The sequence below is a fragment of the Topomyia yanbarensis genome, chromosome 3, assembly GCF_030247195.1.
Source record: "Topomyia yanbarensis strain Yona2022 chromosome 3, ASM3024719v1, whole genome shotgun sequence".
Lineage (NCBI taxonomy): Eukaryota > Metazoa > Arthropoda > Insecta > Diptera > Culicidae > Topomyia > Topomyia yanbarensis.
In genome coordinates, this window is record NC_080672.1 from 364,191,401 (window position 1) to 364,215,596 (window position 24,196).

General features: G+C 43.5%; 2 protein-coding genes across 4 annotated transcripts in view; one reads left to right on the plus strand and one right to left on the minus strand.

The window, feature by feature from the left end:
• Positions 1 to 22: 22 nt before the first annotated feature.
• On the minus strand, positions 23 to 1,221 carry LOC131690405 (large ribosomal subunit protein mL50). The gene is made up of 4 exons (XM_058976139.1): positions 1,111 to 1,221; positions 631 to 821; positions 376 to 575; positions 23 to 312 (listed from the first exon to the last, which is right to left on the minus strand). Exons 1-4 carry the CDS (start codon positions 1,165 to 1,167, stop codon positions 77 to 79), a joined length of 684 nt encoding a protein of 227 aa, XP_058832122.1. The 5' UTR covers positions 1,168 to 1,221; the 3' UTR covers positions 23 to 76.
• Positions 1,222 to 7,951: 6,730 nt separating this feature from the next.
• The window catches only part of LOC131690399 (mediator of RNA polymerase II transcription subunit 13), a 172,662-nt gene continuing 156,417 nt past the window's right edge, over positions 7,952 to 24,196 (plus strand). For all 3 annotated transcript variants that reach the window (XM_058976129.1, XM_058976130.1, XM_058976131.1), the window contains exon 1: positions 7,952 to 9,707. In XM_058976129.1, the coding sequence (XP_058832112.1) occupies positions 9,639 to 9,707 (69 nt within the window). In that variant the 5' untranslated portion in view covers positions 7,952 to 9,638. The remainder of the gene's footprint in view (positions 9,708 to 24,196) is intronic.

Sequence of the window (24,196 nt, forward strand, 5' to 3'; positions counted from 1 at the left end):
TTACTCAATACCAACGACGGTGTAATTTTCATTTACTTTTATTGACTACAACAGCACCAATCATAATAACCATTACTCAAGGCCAGGACTTTTTCGCCGTATGACCCCGATATTTGTCTTTGTACTTCAAACCGGTTACGATGGTGGAACTTTTTGGGAAGGCCGATTTACCTCCGAACATAGTATCCGTTTCCGGATGGAATCGTATATACTCGTGCTGTATGTAAAGGTTTTCCGGTAAATCGACGGTCTTGAGAGTGTCCAGTGGGAGGGTTGTGTCGACTGCTGTCTGATAGAAAGCCACAACGTCCGCTAATGTAATAAATTAATGTTTAATATTCAATCTAACTATAATAAACAATTTATAGGACTTACCAACGGATGTGATTTCGTGTAACTGCGAGTTAGGAACAGAATGCTTGAAGATTTCGTAGCAAGCTGCGAGGAATTTAAATTTCTGTTCGTTACTTTCAAAATGCTGTTTCGAATTGGCAATGTTGTTTGACTTAGCTGCTTCAAGCACTTTATCCATAGCATCTTCCGGTGGACAGTACGGTTTGATAGGTCGTAAATACCTGAAATGTCGATTAATTGATTGTCCATTTGTGTCCGAAAATTAGTTGATACTACCCTCTGCTTGCCAAGGATTGGCCAACGGACTCGACCGTCTGTCCGGTTTCAAAAGCGTTCTCCTCCATCGAAGCTTCCGTTCTCATTTGCAAAGCTTTTGCTACATTTCTGGCGCGGTCAGAGATGCCCACTTTCTTGAATGGCTTAACTCGATTCGCACTGGCGTAGTGTCGAATTATGCTCACGCATTTCTTCGATTCAGCGATGTCCAGTAAATATAGTTTTATCAGCGTGGTATGATACAACAAAAAAAGAATTTATTAGGAGTTGTTACACTTGTTTAGTAATCCGGATCATGTCGGGAGAATTAATCCAGAATTTGCGTACTTCCGTGACCTGATTCAGTCTGTACTAACAAGTTATCGTGCTCAATAAAATTACAAAATTATTATTTCCTCGGGTAGTGAATAATAATTGAATATTACAAGATACTGAAAAGTACTTTACCATCGAGCACAAAATAAAGCCTAAACTACTTACGATTCTGCTGATTTGCCGTAACAATTTGCAACCCAATAAACTTGATATCGCCGCCATGCTGCAAAATGTACAGAATGTAAATAAAAACACGACTGACAGTACGGCTGTAAACTCCAGTGGTGAAATTATTCACAGCGGTACTTACAGATGATTGAACCAAATACAAATACAAATTTGTATTTGATTGAACCCAAGATTATTAATTATAAAGGTGCACTACACTCTAAATATTACTATAGAGTTCTATGCAAACGATTTCACCCACGCTACTTGGGGTTTGTTTTCCTCCAGCTGTCATATATAAAATTGTCAGCCAATTTAAACATTTGAATTAGCTCTCCTAAAGTATTTATAATAGTGTTGAAATGCTCTATCCCGGTCAAACCATTCGGAATTTGATTCGGAATCCTGAATGGAGTCAGTATGGATTCCAAATCAAATGCAACAACCGATTCTGAGTCGGAATCGGTTGTTGCATTTGATTTGGAATCCATAATGACTCCATTCAGAAATCCGAACCGGTTCCGGAATGAGTTTAACTGGGATGTCGCTGTAAAACTTATTCGGGGGACGTACAATTCCGGTTGGTCATATTCTATCATGAAAATAATCCGACCGAAAAGTTATTTTCGATTTGTTTTCCTCCATCTATGACAGGTGGAGAAAAACAAACCGTTTAACACACTAATACAGTTACAGATTGTCAAGTACTCTATAGACTTATCCAGCTGCGTTGGTATTGCCAAAAGCGATTATAACTACTAGAGGTCGCATGTCGCTGTTAACACTGAAAATTTATCATCTCGCTCTTACATGTGCTAGGCCCATTAGTTTGACACATATTGCCCCGGGTACACACATGTCAAAGTAACGGGATACAATATGCTAGAGCGAGACCCTAGCCCGGTCAGCGTGGCAAGCAGAAAGTTAGCAAAAGTTGAGCAAAGCGAAATTGATGCTGGCAGAGTTTCTGCGAGTATGTTGCGCGATTTGTGCGAGAATTCTGGTAACGAATTCGCTCAAATGCAACAACCGTTTCTGACAGACGCGGTTAAACCAACCGATGTTGCTCACTTTTATCCAGAATCCAGCCAGAAATGTACGGCCAAGATCTCTGCACGCTTCCTGCCACATCTTTGTCAGATGTTTTGCTCGATTCGTGCTATATTCTACCAGGCAGGAATTGCCAGGATCTTTGCACAGTTTATGTCCGAGTTATGCCAGGGTTTTGCTCGGTTCCTGTCAAAATTTGCCAGAAAATGCGAGCGAAACCGAGTTCGCTCTAGCCCAACTAACCCGACAGGATACGCGCAGAAATCTGACAGGGCTGCCAAACCAAGTCTTACAGAAATCTAGCAGAGCGGTCCCTGCCAGAAAATTTGCTCACTGGGAGGGTCAGATCACTTGTGATGCACTTTAAAAAATCAGCGCAATTAAATGCATTTCTTTCCATCCAAATAGATATTCGTAATGCATTTTGCGTTGCGTGCAATGTATTTTGCGTTGTGTGTAAGACGTCAAAACCCTACAAAAACAGCCCTACATTCAACAAAACATCGACCCCTCCCTCCCCCTCGTAACATTTTGTCACAAGACTCTAACTTCCCCCTTGTAAATAACGTAGCATTTCTGACAACCCCCCCCCCCCCACCTTCCCAACGCAACTGGGGGATGAAAAAAAATTAAATGTTTTACAATTCTTTTAAATACATGTATTTACAAAATGTTTGACGGCTTTTATCTACATTTTCATTGTAATAGCAAATTGCGAACAAAATAAGCCCATTTCATGACAAATATCGCGGTAATAATTTTGTTTTGAGTTTTATATGTCATCGAACATGAACAAAAGATCTCTCAGTTCACGATGCTGCAGCTGCCCATGATTCCAAGAAGCATACATTCAACAAAATTACTAAATTTTGTTTGGTTGAATCCGAAGAGAAAACTTAATTCAGCTAACAAACTAAGTCTACTAGTTAGCAAGATTAGGTAACTAATGTAGCAAGTTAAATCCGCATACACGCAAACTTACCACATTAAAAATTTCATGAAAATACATTAAAAGTAACTTGTGTGAATTTAAATTTATTTCTCTTTGGAATGGAAGAACATCAAATTGTTTTTTTTCTAATCAATGGGTTTTAATTCCCGTAAAAAAACTATTAATGCTACGTCGCGCAACTTCTGACCCTACCCTCCCCCTCGCCACAAATTTAGTATACCCCCCAAAATACTACGTCATTTATGCATGACCCCTAAGTAATCTTTTCTGCGAGGGAGGGCAAAGTTGATGCAAAAATGGAAGTTAAATGCATTTTTTCTAAGTTGATGCAAATTTGTTATACATTCCTAGAGTGATCTGTCCCTAGGCGAGACCCCATGTTTCAGTCCGTGAATACATGGAGAGACCCAGTTAAATTCATTCCGGAACCGGTTCGGATTGGTCAACAATGACTGGGCAGTGCGTAAGCCTCTTGTACCTGAAGGCATAAAATAGACCCCACTTGCGGTCCTTAGCTTCCTGCCCAGTAACTCCTAGCCCTGGCCTCCTCGTGGCGTCGACTGGGATACGAGTAACCTTAGTGAAGATCGGGTAACCAACCCCGGTGGGAACTTTGGTCGTATGCTGGCAGGGAAGGGGGGGGGGGGGTTACCCTTCTTCGGAAGGTGTAAACCTGTCCTGGTGCCCAGGTGGGACCTTAAGCAGTCCTGGCACGACGGCCCACCGAGACGAGTGGTTGGCGTAGGCCCTATAAGCCGTCCCTTAAGAAACCCACATAACGAACAATACAGAAGAGAATACGACCCAGAACAATCGGCAACGATCCAGGCGACGAATAAAGGATCACGATTGGAAACTCGGAACATGGAACTGCAGATCGCTCGGCTTCGCAGGATGTGACAGGATAATCTACGACGAGCTACACCCCCGCAACTTCGATATCGTGGCGCTGCAGGAACTTTGCTGGACGGGACAGAAGGTGTGGAAAAGCGGGCATCGAGCGGCTACCTTCTACCAGAGCTGTGGTACAACCAACGAGCTGGGAACCGGCTTCGTAGTGCTGGGCAAGATGCGCCAACGTGTGATCGGGTGGCAGCCGATCAACGCAAGGATGTGCAAGTTGAGGATCAAAGGCCGTTTCTTCAACTACAGCATCATCAACGTGCACTGCCCACACGAAGGGAGACCCGACGACGAGAAAGAAGCGTTCTACATGCAGCTGGAGCAGACATACGACGGTTGCCCTCTGCGAGACGTGAAAATTGTCATCGGCGACATGAACGCACAGGTAGGAAGGGAGGCAATGTACAGACCGGTGATCGGGCCTAACAGCCTGCATCCCGTATCAAATGACAACGGCCAACGATGTGTGAACTTCGCAGCCTCCAGTGGAATGGTAATCCGAAGCACCTTCTTCCCTCGCAAAGATATCCACAAAGTCACCTGGAGATCACCGGACCAAGTCACAAAAAATCAAATCGACCACGTTCTAATCGACGGTAGATTCTTCTCGGACATCACAAACGTCCGCTCTTAGCGCAGTGCGACTATAGATTCGGACCACCACCTGGTTGCAGCATGCTTACGCTCAAAACTTTCGACAGTGCATAGCTCTCGTCGAGGCCGAGCGCCGCGGCTAAACATCGAGCGGCTACAAGATGGCAGAGTGGCTCAAGAATACGCGCAGCAGCTGGAAGTGGCACTACCAACGGAAGAGCAGCTAGGCGCAGTTGCCCTTGAAGATGGCTGGAGAGATATCCGATCCGCCATAGGTAGCACCGCAGCCACTGCACTAGGTACGGTGGGCCCGGACCGAAGAAGCGACTGGTACGACGGCGAATGCGAGCAGTTAGTCGAAGAGAAGAATGCAGCATGGGCGAGAATGCTGCAACACTGCACGAGGGCGAACGAGGCGCGATATAAACAGGCACGGAACAGGCAGAACTCGGTTTTCCGGACCAAAAAGCGCCAGCAGGAAGACCGAGATCGCGAAGCGATGGAGCAGCTGTACCGCGCTAAAGACACACGGAAATTCTACGAGAAGTTGAACCGCTCGCGCAGGGGCCACGTACCACAGGCCGACATGTGCAGAGATACAAACGGGAATCTTCTCACGGACCAGTGTGAGGTGATCCAGAGGTGGCGGCAGCACTACGAAGAACACCTGAACGGCGATGCAGCAGACGACGAGGATGGCACGGTAACGCACGCGCGGAAGACATTACATTACCGGCCCCGGATCTCCAAGAAATTCAGGAGGAGATCAGCCGGCTCAAAAGTAATAAAGCCGCTGGGGTTGACCAAATACCAAGCGAGCTACTAAAACACGGTGGCGAGCCACTGGCTAAAGCGCTGCACTGGGTGATTACCAAGATTTGGGAGGAGGAGATTTTACCGGAGGAGTGGATGGAAGGTGTCGTATGTCCTATCTACAAAAAGGACGACAAGCTGGATTGCTGTAATTACCGAGCAATCACCCTGCTGAACGCCGCCTACAAGGTACTCTCCCAAATACTATGCCGTCGACTATCACCAATTGCAAGAGAGTTCGTGGGGGAGTACCAGGCGGGTTTCATGAGCGAACGATCTACCACGGACCAGGTGTTCGCTCTTCGTCAAGTACTGCAGAAGTGCCGCGAGTACAATGTGCCCACACATCATTTGTTCATCGACTTCAAAGCCGCATACGACACTATCGATCGAGATCAGCTATGGCAGATTATGCACGAGTACGGATTCCCGGATAAACTGACGCGATTAGTGAAGGCGACGATGGATCGGGTGATGTGCGTAGTACGTGTCTCAGGGACGCTCTCGAGTCCCTTCGAATCACGCAGAGGGTTACGGCAAGGTGATGGTCTCTCGTGTCTGTTATTCAACATCGCGCTGGAAGGTGTAATAAGAAGAGCAGGGATCGAAACGAGTCGTACGATTTTTACAAAGTCCGTTCAGCTACTTGGCTTCGCCGATGACGTTGATATTATTGCACGAAACTTTGAGAAGATGGAGGAAGCCTACATCAGACTGAAAAGAGAAGCCAAGCGCGTCGGACTTGCCATCAACACGTCGAAGACAAAGTACATGATAGGAAGAGGTTCACGAGAAGAGAATGAGAATCGCCCGCTTCGAGTTTGCATCGATGGCGACGAAATCGAGGTGGTTGAAGAGTTCGTGTACTTGGGCTCACTGGTGACCGCCGACAATGATACCAGCAGAGAGATTCGTAGACGCATCGTGGCAGGAAATCGTGCTTACTTTGGCCTCCGCAAGACACTTCGGTCGAACAGAGTTCGCCGTCGCACGAAGTTGACCATCTACAAGACGCTGATTAGACCGGTAGTTCTCTACGGGCACGAGACCTGGACCATGCTCGTGGAGGACCAACGCGCACTTGGTGTCTTCGAACGGAAAGTGCTGCGTACCATCTACGGTGGAGTGCAGATGGAAGACGGCACATGGAGACGGCGAATGAACCATGAGTTGCATCAGCTGTTAGGGGAGCCGCCCATCTGTCATACCGCGAAAATCGGACGACTACGGTGGGCCAGGCACGTAGCCAGAATGTCGGACAATAGCCCGGTGAAAACGGTTCTCAATTGCAATCCGACCGGTACAAGAAGACGTGGCGCGCAGCGAGCACGATGGATCGACCAGGTGGAAGACGATTTGCGGACCCTTCGCAGACTGCGTGGCTGGCGACGCGCGGCCATGGACCGAGTGGAATGGAGGAATCTTTTGTATACGGCACAGGCCACTTCGGCCTTAATCTGTTAATAAATAAATAAACCGGTTCGGATTTCTGAATGGAGTCATTATGGATTCCAAATCAAATGCAACAACCGATTCCGACTCAGAATCAGTTGTTGCATTTGATTTGGAATCCATGATGACTCCATTCAGGATTCCGAATCAAATTCCGAATGGTTTGACCGGGCTCTAGTAGATATAATCTCTTTTGTATTGCCCCAATAAACATCTTATCGTTCAAGAGCCTAACGACCTGTTCAGGGTATCATCCAAACAATATGTGGAATCGTTGAACTATATGAGTTAATGTTCGTGTATAATATTTTTTATTAGGGTCTGCCGTTTTGACGTTTAAACTGGGAGGAAAACAAATCCTTTGCACTGCGAATTGGGAGTAAAACAAACTGCTTCAAGGCTTAAGGGGAAGGTGGTAGTATAAAAATGCAAGATCTCTGTGTGCGTATTTTAAACGTCAGATATCTCAATTCATCTAAATAGTATACACGCTCACTCAAAAAAAAAGTAAACGTTATGCCTATTGATTTTACACATAGATTTTTGCAATAAACGGAGGAATATAGACACTATTTGCTGGCATATAATCCTAATGTGTGTATTTACAAGAAGTATTAATCTTACATTCACATTTCATAACTATTAGGCACATAAAACCCCATTCTATAATAATATGCATTTAATTTTTCTTAGTGTATATAATCAGAAATGTTTAGTAAAAGATTATCTAATATTTCTGGCATCATTGATACTACACGGCAGAACTCAGAACTCACTGGACGCAAATGTCAATCGCCGTCAAATTCACTAATGAAAAACACTCAATAATAACCTTGCAGTTACTTATCATTACTACTGATGGATTTCCCGTCATTACATCAATTCTATTTGAATGCATATTTTCAATCTGTTATCCATTACAACCATCAATACTCCCAACTACTGACATTAGTATTATTCGTGTTAGGGCCGCTACTTACCAAAACAGCCGCCTGAAATGAGTACCGTTTTTGTTCCGCAACTGCTGCCGACGCTCAATATTCATCTCGTCAATTTTCATTGTGCTCTCAACTGTTGCCAAGAACGGATGTGCGCTTCGTCATTTCGCTGTGCTTACTTAGAATTTTTGGAAAGGATGACTTGTTCGGTCACACGTTCACACGCAGACAGTTTGGTGGCGATTGGTGTGGCATGCACGGTCGCTGCTTAGCATTTTTGTGCAATTCCTGTGTGTCAAGCTTGCTATTTTTGCGTTCGAAATCGATAAAAGTGGTGAAAGTGCGCGTAGCCCCAAAGTGCGAACATAAAAAAGTGCAATATCTTTACTAGACCCCCCCCCCCCTTCCCTCTACACCCCCACTGAGAGTGTTGGTTGGATCAGTGTCGGTTTGGTCGTTGGCGAGAAAGAGATCCGCTAAGCATAGATGTACTGTTTTGATGAGTTGTGTGCGATACAAATATCACATCACCGAAGTAGCAGCGTTTTCATTGAGTAGATGAACTCAGCCACTTCCACTGGGCCCAGAGTGTGAGAGAGAAACAATAAGCATCGCACACAATCGAAGCAGCAGCAGGCGACGAACGGCAGTAGGCACCACCAACACACCTCTGCCGTGTTTGCCGTACATTACATTGTTGCCATATCGTTTGCGCGACAAGCGACCCGAAATATACAAAGATTGACTGCTAGCCGCCGCGCCGTGCCGTGCCGTGCGCCTTGAGCGGGCGGTGTGTTGTGAGAAAAATGTTCGCCAGACTATCGCCACCAGTGCAGGCAGACAGAAACAGGGGTGGAACGGTGTTGGTGAGTTCGAAGTCGCAAAGGCTGTAGGAGAGCGAAGGCAGCAAAGAGACTATAATAGTGAGCGAGATCGAGATCTCGGACTTAACATACTTTCTAAATATAATTGACTCTCGACGTGGGAATCGAACGGACGGATTATTTTTGCGTCCTCGAGGCGAGAAAAGAAGAAGTTTTTTCTTGCTGTGTAGTTGGCCCTTGATTAGCACAGGGCTGTGCCAGGTGAATCTGAAGTGAAGCGTGGTGAATAAAGTATCAGATACGTAGTTGGAATGTTGACCGAGTGCTGAAAGTGGTACTGTCGCTTACTTTGGAATAGTTTTTCTCCTGAAAAGTGTCGGAAAAGGGAAAATTCTTCAGGTTTTCTGCCCGCACCTGTGTCGATGTGTGCGTGCGTGTGCCGAGGAAAAGTGCATAAAGATACGCGGTCCAAGACTAGCCGTTGGATGTATTGGGCTCTTGATGGTACAAGTGTGTGCGTGTAGATTTCGCAAATGTCAAATATGACAACAGTGTTTCAGCTTGTTTTCTATGTCCGCCATTTTCTGCCGTCTCTATTGGATGGTGAAAATTTGCTATCAAGCAAGTGAAGTTTACTGTGGTGAATAGGTGTCACCGGCGTGGGAGGCAGTCTGCTTCACGCGTGTGACGAAGAATTGGAGCAAATCGCATTAGAGTGAATTATTTCTAAGCCGACTTGGGAAGTGATTTTGCTACCGAAGAGGAAAGAGCCAATGTAGGAAAGAAGCAGTGAAAAGAGTATATCGAATACAGAGCTACAGCTGTGGTGGTATAGGTGCGTTTCGTGTGCAGCACGGAAGCTTATAGTTGTGCGCCAAATGTATCGAAAGCAGCAGAGTAGCGCAATATTACCCATACAGTAGATTTGCTTTTCGTACCCGAAGCAGCAGTGTAGAAATTGTTTTTATCTCTAGTGAAAATGTTAAGAATAACACAACCATGACGCACCAGAATCACCAAACTAACGGCGCAAGTTTGGAAGATTGCCACACAAACTTTTTCGCCTTGGTGAGTTTAGTTTTTGAATTATTTTTTTGTAGTTAATATTCGTATTTACTAAAATAAATAATCTCTCGAACGACCAACAGTGATAGATTGCGGCCCATTTTAAAATGTGGTTATAATTGTCAGTTTTTCACACGAACGATTCCACAGAAATGTCAATAAAAACAAAGCATGTGACGTATTGGTGATGCATTTTTCATCAGATTGCGGGTTAGGGTAAACCGACCACTGAACGTCCACAACAGCGAGCTAAGGTTTGATTCACATCACGAGGAACAGCGTAAACACAATACACAGCAGTCGCAGCGAACAGCACTGCTTCAAGGCAAACGACAGTAGTGAGGTCATTCCTAATTAAGCCATACTCGGCGGTTTGTCGACTTGACGGTCGGACCTATAGCCGAACTCGGTTTCGCACTGATAACACTGATCTCGTCGCGGGTGTGCATAATATGACACCTCTTATCAAATTAGCAAAAGCGGCGACCTTTGGATGAATGACATCTAGACCTGTTAAAAAGATAAGCTCGTCGTCAGAATAAGGTCTAAACACGCACACCAGCCAGTGGCGTCCTTCTTCTATCTCGGTGGGATTGATTGGCGACCTGCTGCAAGTAGTCATACCACAGACTACAGCACAACAAAAATTTTCAAATTTGCGCACCACCAGCTCATCAACCAGCCCTATCTACCGAAAAACTGGTTCGGCACCTCCACAGAAAGCGGCAGGAGTGTTAGTGGACGGCGGTGGATCGAAGTCAAGTAAAATAAAATCGCATACAAGCACAGACCCTGCGAGATGGTTCAATAATCAATCCGTACACACGAAAACGACAAACCCCTTCCGTCACCAACAGCGTGTTCGTGTGGTTGTGTAAAGTAATCGTCGAATTGGTACCGTGTGTGAAAAAGAACAGCGAAAAAAACTAGATTTTAAAAATAAATGAAAATGTTTCAATAATAATAAGCAACGCTCCCGACAACAGCGACGACGACGACGTCAATGACTGGCTGGCTTGTTTGGTTCGGCTCGGCACCAGAAAGCCTCTGGTGGTACGTTAGGCGAACGGCACCGTCCAAGGGACGACCGACACCATCATCTTCGCATCTCTTTTCTGTTTCTGTTGAAGGGATCTCCACAACAGCAGTTTGCTGAACAAAACAACCTAACGGCGGAACCACCAACGAAACTGCTACACGCGCTTGGCAGGAAGGTGAAGCAAAGTAGTGCTTATGGAATTTCTAGCGTTGAATCGTTGGTGGGTCGCGCGCCGATGAGAGTATCCACGCGGGGGGAGGAAGATGGTCGTGTTTAGTGTGAGGGAAAATGAACGGAAAATAGCGAATGTTTGCAAAGGGAAGCCCACGGTTCGCTGAGGCGTATGAACGACGTTTTTTGTTTCCACAAACCACGGGGCGATTTTGGTCGTGCAGAGCTGAAGCTATGCGGCAAAAATCGATGATATGGAACAAAGTGAAATGCTTTCCGTTGTTCGGAGCGAGTGCCCGTGTGGATCTTTGCTGAAAATCAGAGCGGGTTTTCAAGGCCTGCCAGAAGGGGGGGGGGGTGCGAGTGGGCGTGATTGGTGAAGGCATTCGCTGTCTCCATGGCCGATATGGGCTCGATTCCTAATCTCCCGTACGATGGATTAGAGATTTTTCTATCATGGAAAAGGTGAAGAGAGTGAATTAGTTGTGGAATTTGTTTTTCGACAACGTCTCATCAGAATCTGACACTAACTTAATGCCAGGAACAAGCTAACGCAGGAATCAAGCTTCGATTTTACTAGTTTTTATCAGCTTAACACAACTCCTTTTTTTGAGCGACATAACGCTTGACTAGGGGTTTGCTAATACACAAAAATTGTGTCTCCGTTTTTGGAGCTAGCGTCAATCACGTGCAAAGGTGATTTTATCCAATTCGTTTTCATCAACATTTTTCTGTTTACGGAAAAAACTTACATGTTTCTTAGTTAGCATAGTGGTGAAATAAAACATTAAATCTAGAGAAAAATTTTTTTCAATTTTCAATTCAGAGCCTCTCTTTGTTTACTTTCTCTTTCGTTTATTACGACGTCATTCCAACACTGCACTAATTTTCCAGTACATATCGAAAGCCGACGGTTTTTACTAGAATATTATGCAAAGAGTAGAGTAGTAAATGTTAAAATGGCCGAGTAATGAACAGAAGAGAAAGACCCCAAAGAGAATCTCATTGTTACCTACGTCTTATTGAAAATTTTCTCTAGAAATATTTAAATAACTAACCAAATGACTAACAAGTATACGAGCTGCTGTTCTTCCTGTCACCTGGGAGGTGTCTAATAACTGAGGCAGTTGCATTCTTCTGGATCAGTGAATTTCAAACTGGGGCCACGGACCTGAAAAAAATCAGTGAAGATGAATATCTTCCGGATGGATATTGAAAATCGATCTTCACAAGCAGTGCAATGTGAATCGACTACAAATTCGTTTTTGACCTATAGTACATGACGTTGAGCTGATACTAAAAGTGAAAATGAATCTTAATCTTAAAGGAAGGACATACTTACAGTTACATCACGTGAGAAACTGTGTATAGATAACGTTGAAAAGCTGACTAGAGAACTCCATTGTGAAGAACAACATGCAACAATGCAGCGACGACAATGTTAGAAAACCAAGATCCTGTATACATATATGGATGACGATAAAACTGATTGGATGGATGGATGTGTAAGTTGAGGATCAAAGGCCGTTTCTTCAACTACAGCATCATCAACGTACACTGCCCACACGATGGGAGATCCGACAACGAGAAGGAAGCGTTCTATGCGAAGCTGGAGGAGGTGTACGACGGCTGTTCGCAACGGGACGTGAAAATGGTCATCGGTGATATGAACGCTCAGGTAGAACAGGAGGTAATGTTTAGACCGGTAGTCAGGCCAAACAGCTTGCACACTGTATCGAATGACAACGGCCAACGATGCGTGAACTTCGCAGCCTCCCGTAGTATGGTAGTCCGAAGTACCATCTGTTACGGCGAGTATAGCCGACCCTTTTGCTACCAGTTAAATACTGCCCACACTACTTTTACAGTAAACGGCAAGTTACGGCGGATAGCCTAGAACAACGTTTCTATAGCCTACCAATCGCCAGCATCTAGTTTAACCTGCCTGTCCGCCATTTCGTTTACTGGGTGTAACTGCATATTTATTATCGCCGGCAAATATGTTGAGGTTCTGTCAGTATCAAATGTCAATATTATGACATTATTGAAGCGCATAGAAAAACTGAAAATAGAAAGTGTTAGAAGGTTTCATATCTATATGAGGTTACTGAGAGTATCTGTAAGTTAATGAGTACTTAAAGAAATGTATTACCTAAAACTTAACGATAATTACAGTTTTGATCTGCTAATAAAACACAGCTGATACAAGGACCAATTTATCCCGAAAGAATTCCAACACCTTCATTCCCCGCAAAGATATCCACAAAGCCACCTGGAGATCACCTGACTAACTGACCGAAAACCAAATCGATCACATTCTGATCAACGGCGATTCTTCTCTGATATCAATAACGTTCGTACCTACCGCAATGCAAACATAGATTCAGACCATTACCTAGTTGCAGTATGCATGCTCTCAAAACTCTCGACGGTGTACAACACTCGTCGTAGTCGGACGCCAAGGCCCAACATCGCGCTACTTCGGGACGCCGGGGTTGCCCAAGACTACGCACAGCGGCTGGAAGCAGCACTACCCACGGAAGAACAGCTGGGTACAGCTACTCTTGAAGATGGCTGGAGGGAGATCCGTTCCGCTATGAGAACTACTGTTATAGCGGCACTAGGTACAGCGATTCCAAATCGACGAAACGACTGGTTCGATGATGAATGTAAGCAGTTAATAGAAGAATGCAGCACGGAACGAGACAGAATGGGGAGCGATACAAACAAGCACGGAACAGGCAAACCTCGGTCCTCCAGAGGAAAGAGCGCCAACAGGAGGCACGAGATCGCGAAGCGATGGAACAATTGACAACACACGGAAGTTCTACGAGAAGCTCAACAGTTTGCGCAAAGGCTACGTTCCGTAAGCCCCTTCTTACGAACGAGTGTGAGGTAATTGAGAGGTGGAAGCAGTACTATGACGAGCACCTCAACGGTGAAGCAACAGAGGACGAAGGCGGTATGGCAACGAATCTTGGAGCACGCGCAGAAGACGATAGGCTGCCGGACCCTGATATCCAAGAAGTCAAGGAGGAGATCGGTCGGCTGAAAAACAAAGCTATTAAAATATGATGGTGAAACACTAGCTAGAGCGCTGCACCGGGTAATCAACAAAATTTGGGAGAAGGAAATTCTTCTGGAGGAGTGGATGGAGGGTGTCGTTTGCCCAACTTACAAAAAGGTTTACAAGTTGGATTGCTGCAACTACCGCACGATCACACTACTTAGCGCCGCCTACAAGGTCCTCTCCCAAATTCTCTGCCGCCGATTGTCACCATTTGCAAGGGAGTTCGTGGGGCACTACCAAGCAGGATTCATGGGTTGCCGCGCCACCACGGACCAAATATTCGCGGTTCTACAGAAGTGCCGCAAATACAACGTGCGCCCACACATCATTTATTCATCGATTTCAAATAGGCGTATGACACAATCGATCGAGATCAGCTATGGAAGATAATGCACGAGTACGGTTTTCCGGATAAGCTAACACGATTAGTCAAAGCGACGATGGATCGGGTGATGTGCGTTGTTCGAGTAACAGGGACACACCCGAGTCACTTTGAATCTCGAAGAGGGTTACGGCAAGGTGATGGTCTATCGTGCCTGCTGTTCAACGTTGCGTTAGAATAAGGAGAGCGGGGATAGACACGAGTGGCACGATCAGGAAGTCCGTCCAGCTTCTTGGCTTCGCCGACGACATTGACACTCTACGGAAATTTGAGGCGATGTCGGAAACGTACATCAGACTGAAAGCTGAAGCCAGCAGGACTGGACTTGCCATCAACGTTTCGAAGACAAAATACGTGAGAGGAAGAGGTTCTAGAGACGACAATGTGAACCTCCCATTCCGAGTTCGGATTAACGGTGACGAAATCGAAATGGTCGACGAATTCCTGTATTTGGGCTCACTGGTAACCGCCGACAATGATACTAGCAGAAAAATTCAGAGACGGATCTTTTCCGGCCAACTGGATGCAAGGCGTCTTAGTGAAGGTACCCAAAAAGGGTGACCTGACCGTGTACCGTTCTTGAAGTTCTCTGCAAAGTGATCCTGAACCGGATACAGGAGAAGATTGACGCAACTCTCCGACGGCAGCAGGCAGGATTCCGTGCCGGACGATCCTGTGCGGACCATATTGTCACGCTCCGCATCATCCTGGAGCAAGTCAATGAATTCCAAGAGTCTCTCTACTTAGTGTTCATCGACTACGAAAAAGCTTTCGGCCGTCTCAATCACGAAAATATGTGGGGAGTCCTGAGACGCAACGGAGTCCTTGAGAAAATCATCTGTCTAATTGAAGCACAGTACAAGGCATTTTCGTGCAGAATATTGCACGATGGTGTCTTGTCTGACCCCATCCGGGTCGTGGCTGGCGTTAGGCAAGGATGTATTCTATCACCGCTACTGTTTCTCATCGTAATCTACGATATCCTGGTAGGAGCGATTGACCGTGAACCATATCGTGGGTTGCTGTGGCAACCTATTGCTAAGGAGCATCTGAATGACTTCGAATTGGCTGATGACGTTGCTCTCCTAGCACAACCGCGCTCTGACATGCAGAGTAAGCTTGATGATTTTGCCGATCACTCCTCAGCAGCAGATCTCAAAATCAACGTCAACAAGACCAAATCGTTGGATATAAACACGGTCAACCCTTCCGGCTTTACGGTAGCTGGGCAAGCAGTGGAGAATGTCGAAAGCTTCCAAAATCTTGGTAGCCAAATGGCGTCTGATGGAGGCACCAAGATCGACATAGGAGCACGGATCAAGAAGGCGAGGGCTGCTTTTGCGAGTATAAGAAATATCTGGAAAAACAATCAGATTAGCCGACGCACCAAAACCCGAATATTCAACTCGACCATGAAATCTGTACTACTATATGCCAGTGACACCTGGTGCGTATCAGTGGAGAACACGCAACGGCTGCAGGTTTTCATCAATAGATGCCTGCGGTACGTAATTTGTGCATGGTGGCCTCACAACTGAATCTCTAATGCTGAGCTCCATCGTCGATGTCATCAGAAGCCGATAGCGACAGAAATTCGGGAACGAAAGTGGAGGTGGGTCGGTCACACTCTGCGCAGGGCTGGAAACGAAATCTGCAAGCAAGCGTTAGACTGGAACCCAGCAAGGACATCGCAGCAGAGGCAGACCCAGAGGCTCATGGCGGCGCAGCCTCAGCAAGGAAATAAAAGAAGTCAACGAAAGTTTGACCTGGCAGCAGGTCAGGGCGATGGCGGGCAATCGCTCAGGATCTTTCACAACCGCTCTTTGCACCACCAGGGGTGCGCAGGAATAAAAGTAAGTAAGTAGATCTTGGCGGGAAATTGTGCCTACTTTGGACTCCGGAGGACGCTCCGGTCGAACAAAATTCGCCGCCGCACGAAGGTGATTTGTCTACAAGACGCTGATTAGACCGGTGGTCCTCTACGGCCACGCGACCTGGACTATGCTCGTGGAGGACCAACGCGCCCTTGGAGCTTTCGAACGAAAGGTGTTGCGTACCATCTATGGTGGCGTGCAGATGGAAGACGGAACGTGGCGCAGGCGAATGAACCATGAGTTGCATCAGCTGCTGGAAGAACCATCCATCGTGCATACCGCAAAAATTGGACGTTTGCTGTGGGCTGGACACTAGAGTGCCCAGAAAAAAATTGAATGAAAAAATGAATTTTTGAACTCAATCGGCCCACCCCTGAGTCGATTCCCAGTCCCACAAGGAGTACTTGCTCCAAATTTGAGGCAAATTGGACAAGTCTAGCTACCAGAATTATCTTTCTTATTTTCACTTACAGTGATAATATGCACACAGTGCCACCTAGCGGCGAAAATGCGAGTTAGTGGGTTTTCTCCATGAAAATTGTCGAAAAATCCCATACAAACTTCAGGCAAGTTGGTCCGGTAGCTAGACTTGTCCGATTTGCTTCAAATTTGGAGCAAGTACTCCTGGTGGGACTAGAAATCGACTCGGGCATGTGCCAATAGGCGTCATTTTTTTCCTGTTACTCTACTGGACACGTCGTAAGAATGTCGTTTCGTTTATACTACCCATGATTGCAAATCAGTCCCATATAGATAGGAAATCCCATGGAAAATGGGACAAATATGCGATCTTGGGCGGAGTAGAGGTTTTAACCTTAATGTTATTCGGCTCTTTTTCGAGTTAGAAATATCTAATCCTATGTGCGAGTTTGGGAATGGAACCTAGGTGCGTTTCGAAGATCTGGTGTAGAAAGGAACGAAACAGTTATCAGAAGATCTCACAAACGCCATGGTTTTCATTGAAATCGATCGCAGAGCAGCGGAAGAGGCGTTTGTACATTTTGAATAGGATGCTTCGAGACTCGTACAAACTGTAAACCCTGAAAAAACTTTGGTAGACTCATTGGTAGAGAACAAGACAATCCTAAATGTGTTGATTCCAAGGTGAAAATGACTGAGATTCGGTACGAGGTTGTCGATGAGTTAACATCTTGGAACACTAACGACATGTGATAACGATATGAATCGCGAAGTATGAGGTCGTATTGCAATATTTAAATTCTAACTTGAACCCACTACATTTGAGAATGTAAGAGCAAGCAAAGGTGCGTGTCACTGAATCACATCCACGGTAATAACCCAAATTAATTCCTCCTTAAAGCATTCCGTTCTTCGGTGTTACCGGTGCTATCGGTCTGTAATTTGCCCCCCTGCAGAGCACAATATGCACAGAACGTTGAAGAGTCTCGGCACACACAGAGACGAAAAATGCAATCAAATTAAACCAAATTAACACGTGCAACACTGCGCGCCAGCTCGTGTGTTGGTGCTGCTGGCAGTGAGTATATGTAGGTATATTAATTCTTAAACTTGAAAATAATAATTGCTGATAAAGGCAACCAGCCATGGCTCATTGAGCACACCGCACTCGCTGCCCCGAATCCCCGCACAAACCGATAAAAAGAGGACCAACGACGAATTGTCTTTTTTTTGCAGTGTACACCAGCTGCGATGGTGTACATAACGAATAAAAAAAACCAACAAGCACAGCGTGAGTTAGTCTCAGACCAGGCGCGCTGGTGTTGCTGTTGCAGCCAATGCAACCATATTCGTTGCACTTTGTTTCCGATCTGCGCAAAGTTACTCGTTTTTTTCTCTCCTCTGTATGGGTTTTTATTTTAGTTTGTTTCCCTCATTTTTTTTTGTACCGAGAGATACCTTGACGGCAAGGGGCAGCAGCGTCTCAGCCGTGTGTTACTACATCCACATAATATAGCGTGTGTGTAGTGTGTTGCATCGCGGAAAAAAATGCACTCCGCTTCATTCGGCTGCTTTGCTCTGCTCTGCTCTCGGTGTCCTAGGTATTAGTCGATGCAAATTTATTCCAATGTGGCCGCGAGTGAGGCTCCCGCGCCGCAGTGGCATTCGATGCCCGATGCAAACATGGTACGTGGTGTCGTGGTTGGTTGAGGAGGTTGGAGGAGGTTTGCGAGTGTTGCAATTTCCATCCATGGGGTGTTGTTTCTTTTTGCATGAGAATATGCACACAGAAAAAAGATAATGGATATATAATGTAAGGAAAAATTGTGCGTGAGCGTCATGGGCTACTGGAATGTTGGACAACGTTGAACAATTGATTTTAGCGCGATGTACGGGGTATATGGATAACCAAGATTTGTTAGAGATATTAGAGATAAACTGTACAATCTCCCAGATTAGCATAGAGCCGCTCAAAGTATGTAAGTTGAAAAGGAGAAAATGTCATTTTAAAAGTAACGAAAATGTCAAATTGCATTATTCAATAATATTTTTGTACAAGATGCATGCAATTGAGAATCTCTCTTTGTTCAATGTATCTTTCAATGTTTTTTTCTAAAGCTAGAAAACATTGAAAAAACGAACAAATGAACACCTTCAAGAGTCAATGTACCCCGACGTGATCAATTCGGAATATCGTGAAAAACTCGAAAATTGTCGTGGCGAGTCTATGATCGCAAAAGTGTGGCTTGGCAAATTGTGGCTTGGCTCCGTCCAAACGATATCTTTGAACTTTGGAGCAGCATCTCAACTGGAAGGTATTGAGGCGGATCATAGGAAACCCAGAACTCATGGATCAGGAGTTCGCCAAAAACAAATACGGCACTAGTCATTGTACGGTTCAAAGGATTCATCTGCGAGCAAGTTACCGTTTAGTCCGTGCAACCGAACAGTAGGATAAAGCAGAACCTGACCAGAACAAGCTCTCGCAGATTTCACGCCCGGGTTCTGACGAAGTGCAAGGAATGCCTTCCACACTTATGTCAAGATGGATTTCAGGCAGCTATCCGGAGAAATTCCAATCCTTACACGGGAAGATGTCCTTAGATAATTCAAACATATAAGACCAATAAGGTCATCCAAAAACTGATGAACTGTCAAAGAATTTGCAGCTGAGAACTAAAAACAAGTTTTTTTTTATCGCCAACAAAACATTAGGCTCAAAAATAAGCTTTCATTGGAGCTGTTAGATTTTGTCGAGAAGAATATCAACGCACAAAACTCGTGAAACGGCCTGATGTTAAAATAAAACCACTGAAGTTGACCAGTTCAGTATGCGACGTATAGTCGTGGGAATTCCGCAGAAAGTTTGCTATTTCATCCGAAAGCAGTCGGGTTATTTTTGTATTGACAATGGTTTTCTTGACAATATGGGGTTGAGGTTAGGTGTAAAACTGTTTGAAATTCAGTGTGCATCACGAAAGTGCATCATTTTAAACGATTGTTGCGTTGTTTAACTCAAAAATTGTTAGGAACTTTATTTTGGTAGTTCATTTGTACACTATTCAAATGTTGATGTATTTTCATAATCGACTCAAACAATTGCCAATACAAAACTGTTCTCAAATTTATTTCTGTGCTTTAATAGTACACTATTGAAAAATCGGTAAATCTGTAAAAAAATTCAAAAATATTACAGAAAATCAGTGAATGTGAACCCTGTCACCTACAGCAAAGAGGATGAGGAAAATGTTTGTACCTTATGTAAAAATTTTATGACCATTGCAAAGTTGATAAAAGAGGTTGCTGTATTTTCAAACGTCTTCATTTGACATGAGCAACTCATCAGATAGCTAGATGTCGAATTGCTGGTTCATACCGTGTGTGTGAGCCGTGCCGATATGGTTCAAATCATTTCATAGGATTTTCTCGACAAGCATCACAACGTTTTTAATTACTAGCGAAGCCTTCTAATTAGAATGAATAATTAGCGGAAAAATAATTGATTTAGAAAAATCCTACTACTATACTATACCTTAGCGTTTGTTAATTATCAGTTCTCTGCTTTTACCAAAGAATAAGATTTGAAAATTACATCAATATTGAATAGTTAACCGTTCATCATTGATTTTATGATGCATCACCACAGACAATCAGCTGAATTAGAATGTGTATCATGGTACAATTGCTTTCAATCATTTGTTCCGTTCATCCGTGAATTTAGCTACATCGATGCATGGGTTTCAGGTTAAACGATATTTTATCTATGATGGTAAAAAACAATCTGTGCAAATATTTCAGAAATTCTGGAAATTATTGATAATCTTGAAATCTGGAATACGCTCATGGTGGTCCCCAGACATGTTACATTTTTAATTTGACCATGATTGTGTCTTGTACATAACCCCTGATTTTGTAATGAAAGTACAATCAAAATCTATCATTTTGACGAAATTACATTACCTAGCGTACACCAAAGCAAATCAGGAAAACAATTGGTTTTACGTGCCTAGATTCTATGTGGACCATACTTTGTTAAATAGTGTTAGTGGTTAAACGAAACATGAATATCGAGAGTTTTACCAGCCTCATACGAAAGATGACGCGTGAATGTATCCTTCGTGTCTAACCTCTTGCTATGTACTATAAACAACTCACCCGATGGATTGTATAAAAACTGTGGCGGGTATTTTCACACAACTTACTGAAGGTGTCAAATTTCTGCTGTCAATAATATGCATCAGTTATAGAAGTTAAAAGAAATATCAGAAATCACGAAGAGATTTCGGCATATCTGACTCTTCGAGTTAGTCGAATGGAGTTAGTGTTTACACCAATCACGGTATCGCCATCTCTAAATTGACAAAACTTTGATTCAACGGATCATTCAGTCGATGGTTTTCAAGTCTTATCCCATTGGCTGTTAACTTAGAATAAACGAAAGTCATGATTTTTCTCATATCATCTCTACTGCATCGGGCATTCCACAAGGAAGCCACCTTGCACTACTAATAGTTTTTTTCTATTTCAACGATATATAAACTATTACAGGGAAGACCCGTTCTTATCAGCTCCCTTCCTAGACATAGCCTCATAACCCTGGCTGTATCAGAAAATCGGCTCAAAAACTGATAAAATCGGGGGAGGGGTATAAAAGTAGGTCTTCAATGTATTTCAAAGCAACGCAATTATCATGTGCGAATGATCTAAACATCTTCAACTTCAATTGAATTTGTATCAGAAAGACACTGTTCCCATTGCACTTAACTTTCCCGAAAATCAATCTATAGGATGCACTGTTCCCTAGAAAAAAAACATCCCAGAATTAACAAATGACCAGCTGGCATTCCCTAAAAATAATCGTTGGGAGAGAGTGAGGACAAACCGGACCGTTGGGTTTCCACTGGTTGGACCATTGTCCCACTAAAAAGCACCTGAATGTCAAAATCTCATGTCAAATATACTTTGACTATCTATCAGGGAGGAGTTCGAGATGTGAACAGATGCATTTACACTAATAGCATCCCTTTGGTCAGTTTTTGATATTTGTAAGTCGTTCCAACTAACGAATAAATATCGTTAGACGGACAGAGATTGTGGCTCAACCAGCGAATCACGACTGTATTTCACGTCAGTGTAATCATAGTTAAAATTCTCTTGGTGCTCGTGATCAGACGTTGCTTCTTCCCTCTTGTCCTTACGCCAACAGTATAAACCCTCCATTATTGGCACTAACTTCTTAGTCGATGGTGCTGCCTGTTGGTTTTGAGGTGCTAGATGTTGTTTTTGCAGTTGTCGTTATAGACTGCACAGGAGTCTCAAAGTAAATGGTATGCCGTTTGATTGCAGTACTCACCAGAGCTGCTAATTGCTGATAGGTTCGTTTGAACTTGCAGGAGGAACAAATCTTAAATCATGCCTTACTAGGCTCTAATCACAATTGTTTGTTGCATCATTCATTCATACAGCTAAGTTCAATTATTTTCGATTTTCTCGAAAATGCTGAACAAAGTATTCGCTTTTTAGCGACTTTAAAGTGAAGGAATGATGAAGAGTTTGAAGTTACTCTTGGGTCTGACAGTTGGCATTTAAAAAAGACAGTTCACATCACCGATTCTTGAATATAGGAATCAGCTCTTAATGGATGCATAGCTTGATTTGTTTAATGTTAGTTCCGTGAGTTTTGAACTTTATCACCAAGTAGGAGGGAATAGATCATTCGACCCACATCCTCTCGACAAGTACTCCGTTAGGAACACCCAGGAAAAAGAAAGTTTATTTGTGCGAAATGAAACTTCAAATTCGGCTAACATGTTAAATGGTAGTTGTACTGAATGGCGCAGGTGATGAAACTGAATATACACGACATCCGTAAACCTAAGGTCCTTATTCATCTTCAGAAAATATTCCACCTAGCGGGGATACAGTCGTATAGGACAAAATTTAAAGTTGACGAGCGTGTTGTTAGGTCGGGACAGCACTGACGGCTAAAATAATGATTGATTTCTTTGTTCTTGACAAAATGCATACTAGACCGTGTGGCACACTAGACTGCTTGTTGTCGTTCGTTTTGCTCTTTTGCAGCAGTGAAAAGCGTACCGAAGGCAACCCAGATTTTGGAATGTTGCTGGCGTTTATCATTGCGTCACGTGTTAATAATAATTCATAGTGTCTCGATGTGTCGCCAGTTATTAATCCAAAAAGCTATCAAGTATGTGGTCCAAGTTGAACGGCTGTTCAAACCGTACCCAATAAAACAAATTGAACTGATTTAACATTACGCAATGAAGGTGTTGGAATGCTTAGAAAAAGGTATTTGTTCCACCTTGAATCCACCAAACTGATCAAAAATCTTTTTTTTTTGTAGAAAATGTTGGGTCAAAGCAAAAACTGCATTTTGGGAAAGTTCGTAAATGGTACGTAACAGAAATGCAATGTTGGAAATCACAAGTAGCATTCAATGACTATTGTGGACATAACAGGACAATCCCATCTTTGTGATAGTACAGTAGGATTCCGTTTTTGGCAACAATATTTTTTTTCCAGTTGCCAAAACTGGAACCGTGCCAAAAATGGAACCTTACCTTAAAAGCTTTTATTTTCAATTTGTGACATCATAAATGTTACAAGAACATTAATTATATAAGAAAATGTGAAATGGAATGAAATAATAGAAAAAAATCAACAAATTTAACTTTATTCGCTATGCCCGCCCCCATAAAATATAGTAAATATGACTCCTATGTTTGGAAATAAAGACAAAAGCGATATCCATTATTACAACAAAATGATTATTGAGCATTTTTCAAAGGATTTACTATGAACAAAAATAATGTTGCCAAAAACGAAACCCATTTGTTGCCAAAAACGGAACTTTTTTGTTGCCAAAAATGGAGCATGCCAAAAACGGAACGTGCCAAAAACGGAATCTTACTGTATGGGCATCCAATATGTTATATAAAATTTAAAAAAGATGCATTGCGCTTCGAAAATTATTATTAACTACTATCAACGACATTTTCTGTTTTATCTCAAATTAGAAGCAAACGAAATCCCTTAGACAAGAACAATCCTGAGTTTTAAAACAAATACGAATCTTTGCAAAACACTCTTACTGTTTTGCAAAGTTTCATTAAATCCAAAATGGGGTTTAGGTCTGTAGGTGTCAGGATATTTTCAGTTTAATGTTCCCGATCTTTGTTTGAAAAGAATAGCATTGACCTGTCCTATTTCTTCCTACATGACACTATGTGAAGGCATTTTCAATGCTCAGACTACGCGGCATGCATATGAATTTCAGATTTTCGCTACCAAATATCGTTTTATCGAAATTTATAACCCTTGATATCTATTAGTTTTCATAACATCACGTAAATAACGCCCTTAATTCTATTTGAATGTTCAAGTAAGCAAAAACATGAAGCGTGAAGCTCTTTAGCGTAGAAATCGCTTTAGAAAATCTTCATTCAAAAATTTTAGTTGAAGTAAATCCAGATAAATGATTTTTACTTAGCTTAGTCTTTTTACGCAACAAGAATG

Excerpts from the sequence above, each read along its gene's own strand:
- LOC131690405 (XM_058976139.1), bottom strand. The coding sequence starts at position 1,167 with ATGGCGGCGATATCAAGTTTATTGGGTTGCAAATTGTTACGGCAAATC. Across the intron at positions 822-1,110 it reads TACGGCAAATCAGCAGAATC|AAATGCGTGAGCATAATTCG; the intron begins GTAAGTAGTTTA and ends GCTGAATCGAAG. Across the intron at positions 576-630 it reads CAATCCTTGGCAAGCAGAGG|GTATTTACGACCTATCAAAC; the intron begins GTAGTATCAACT and ends TCGACATTTCAG.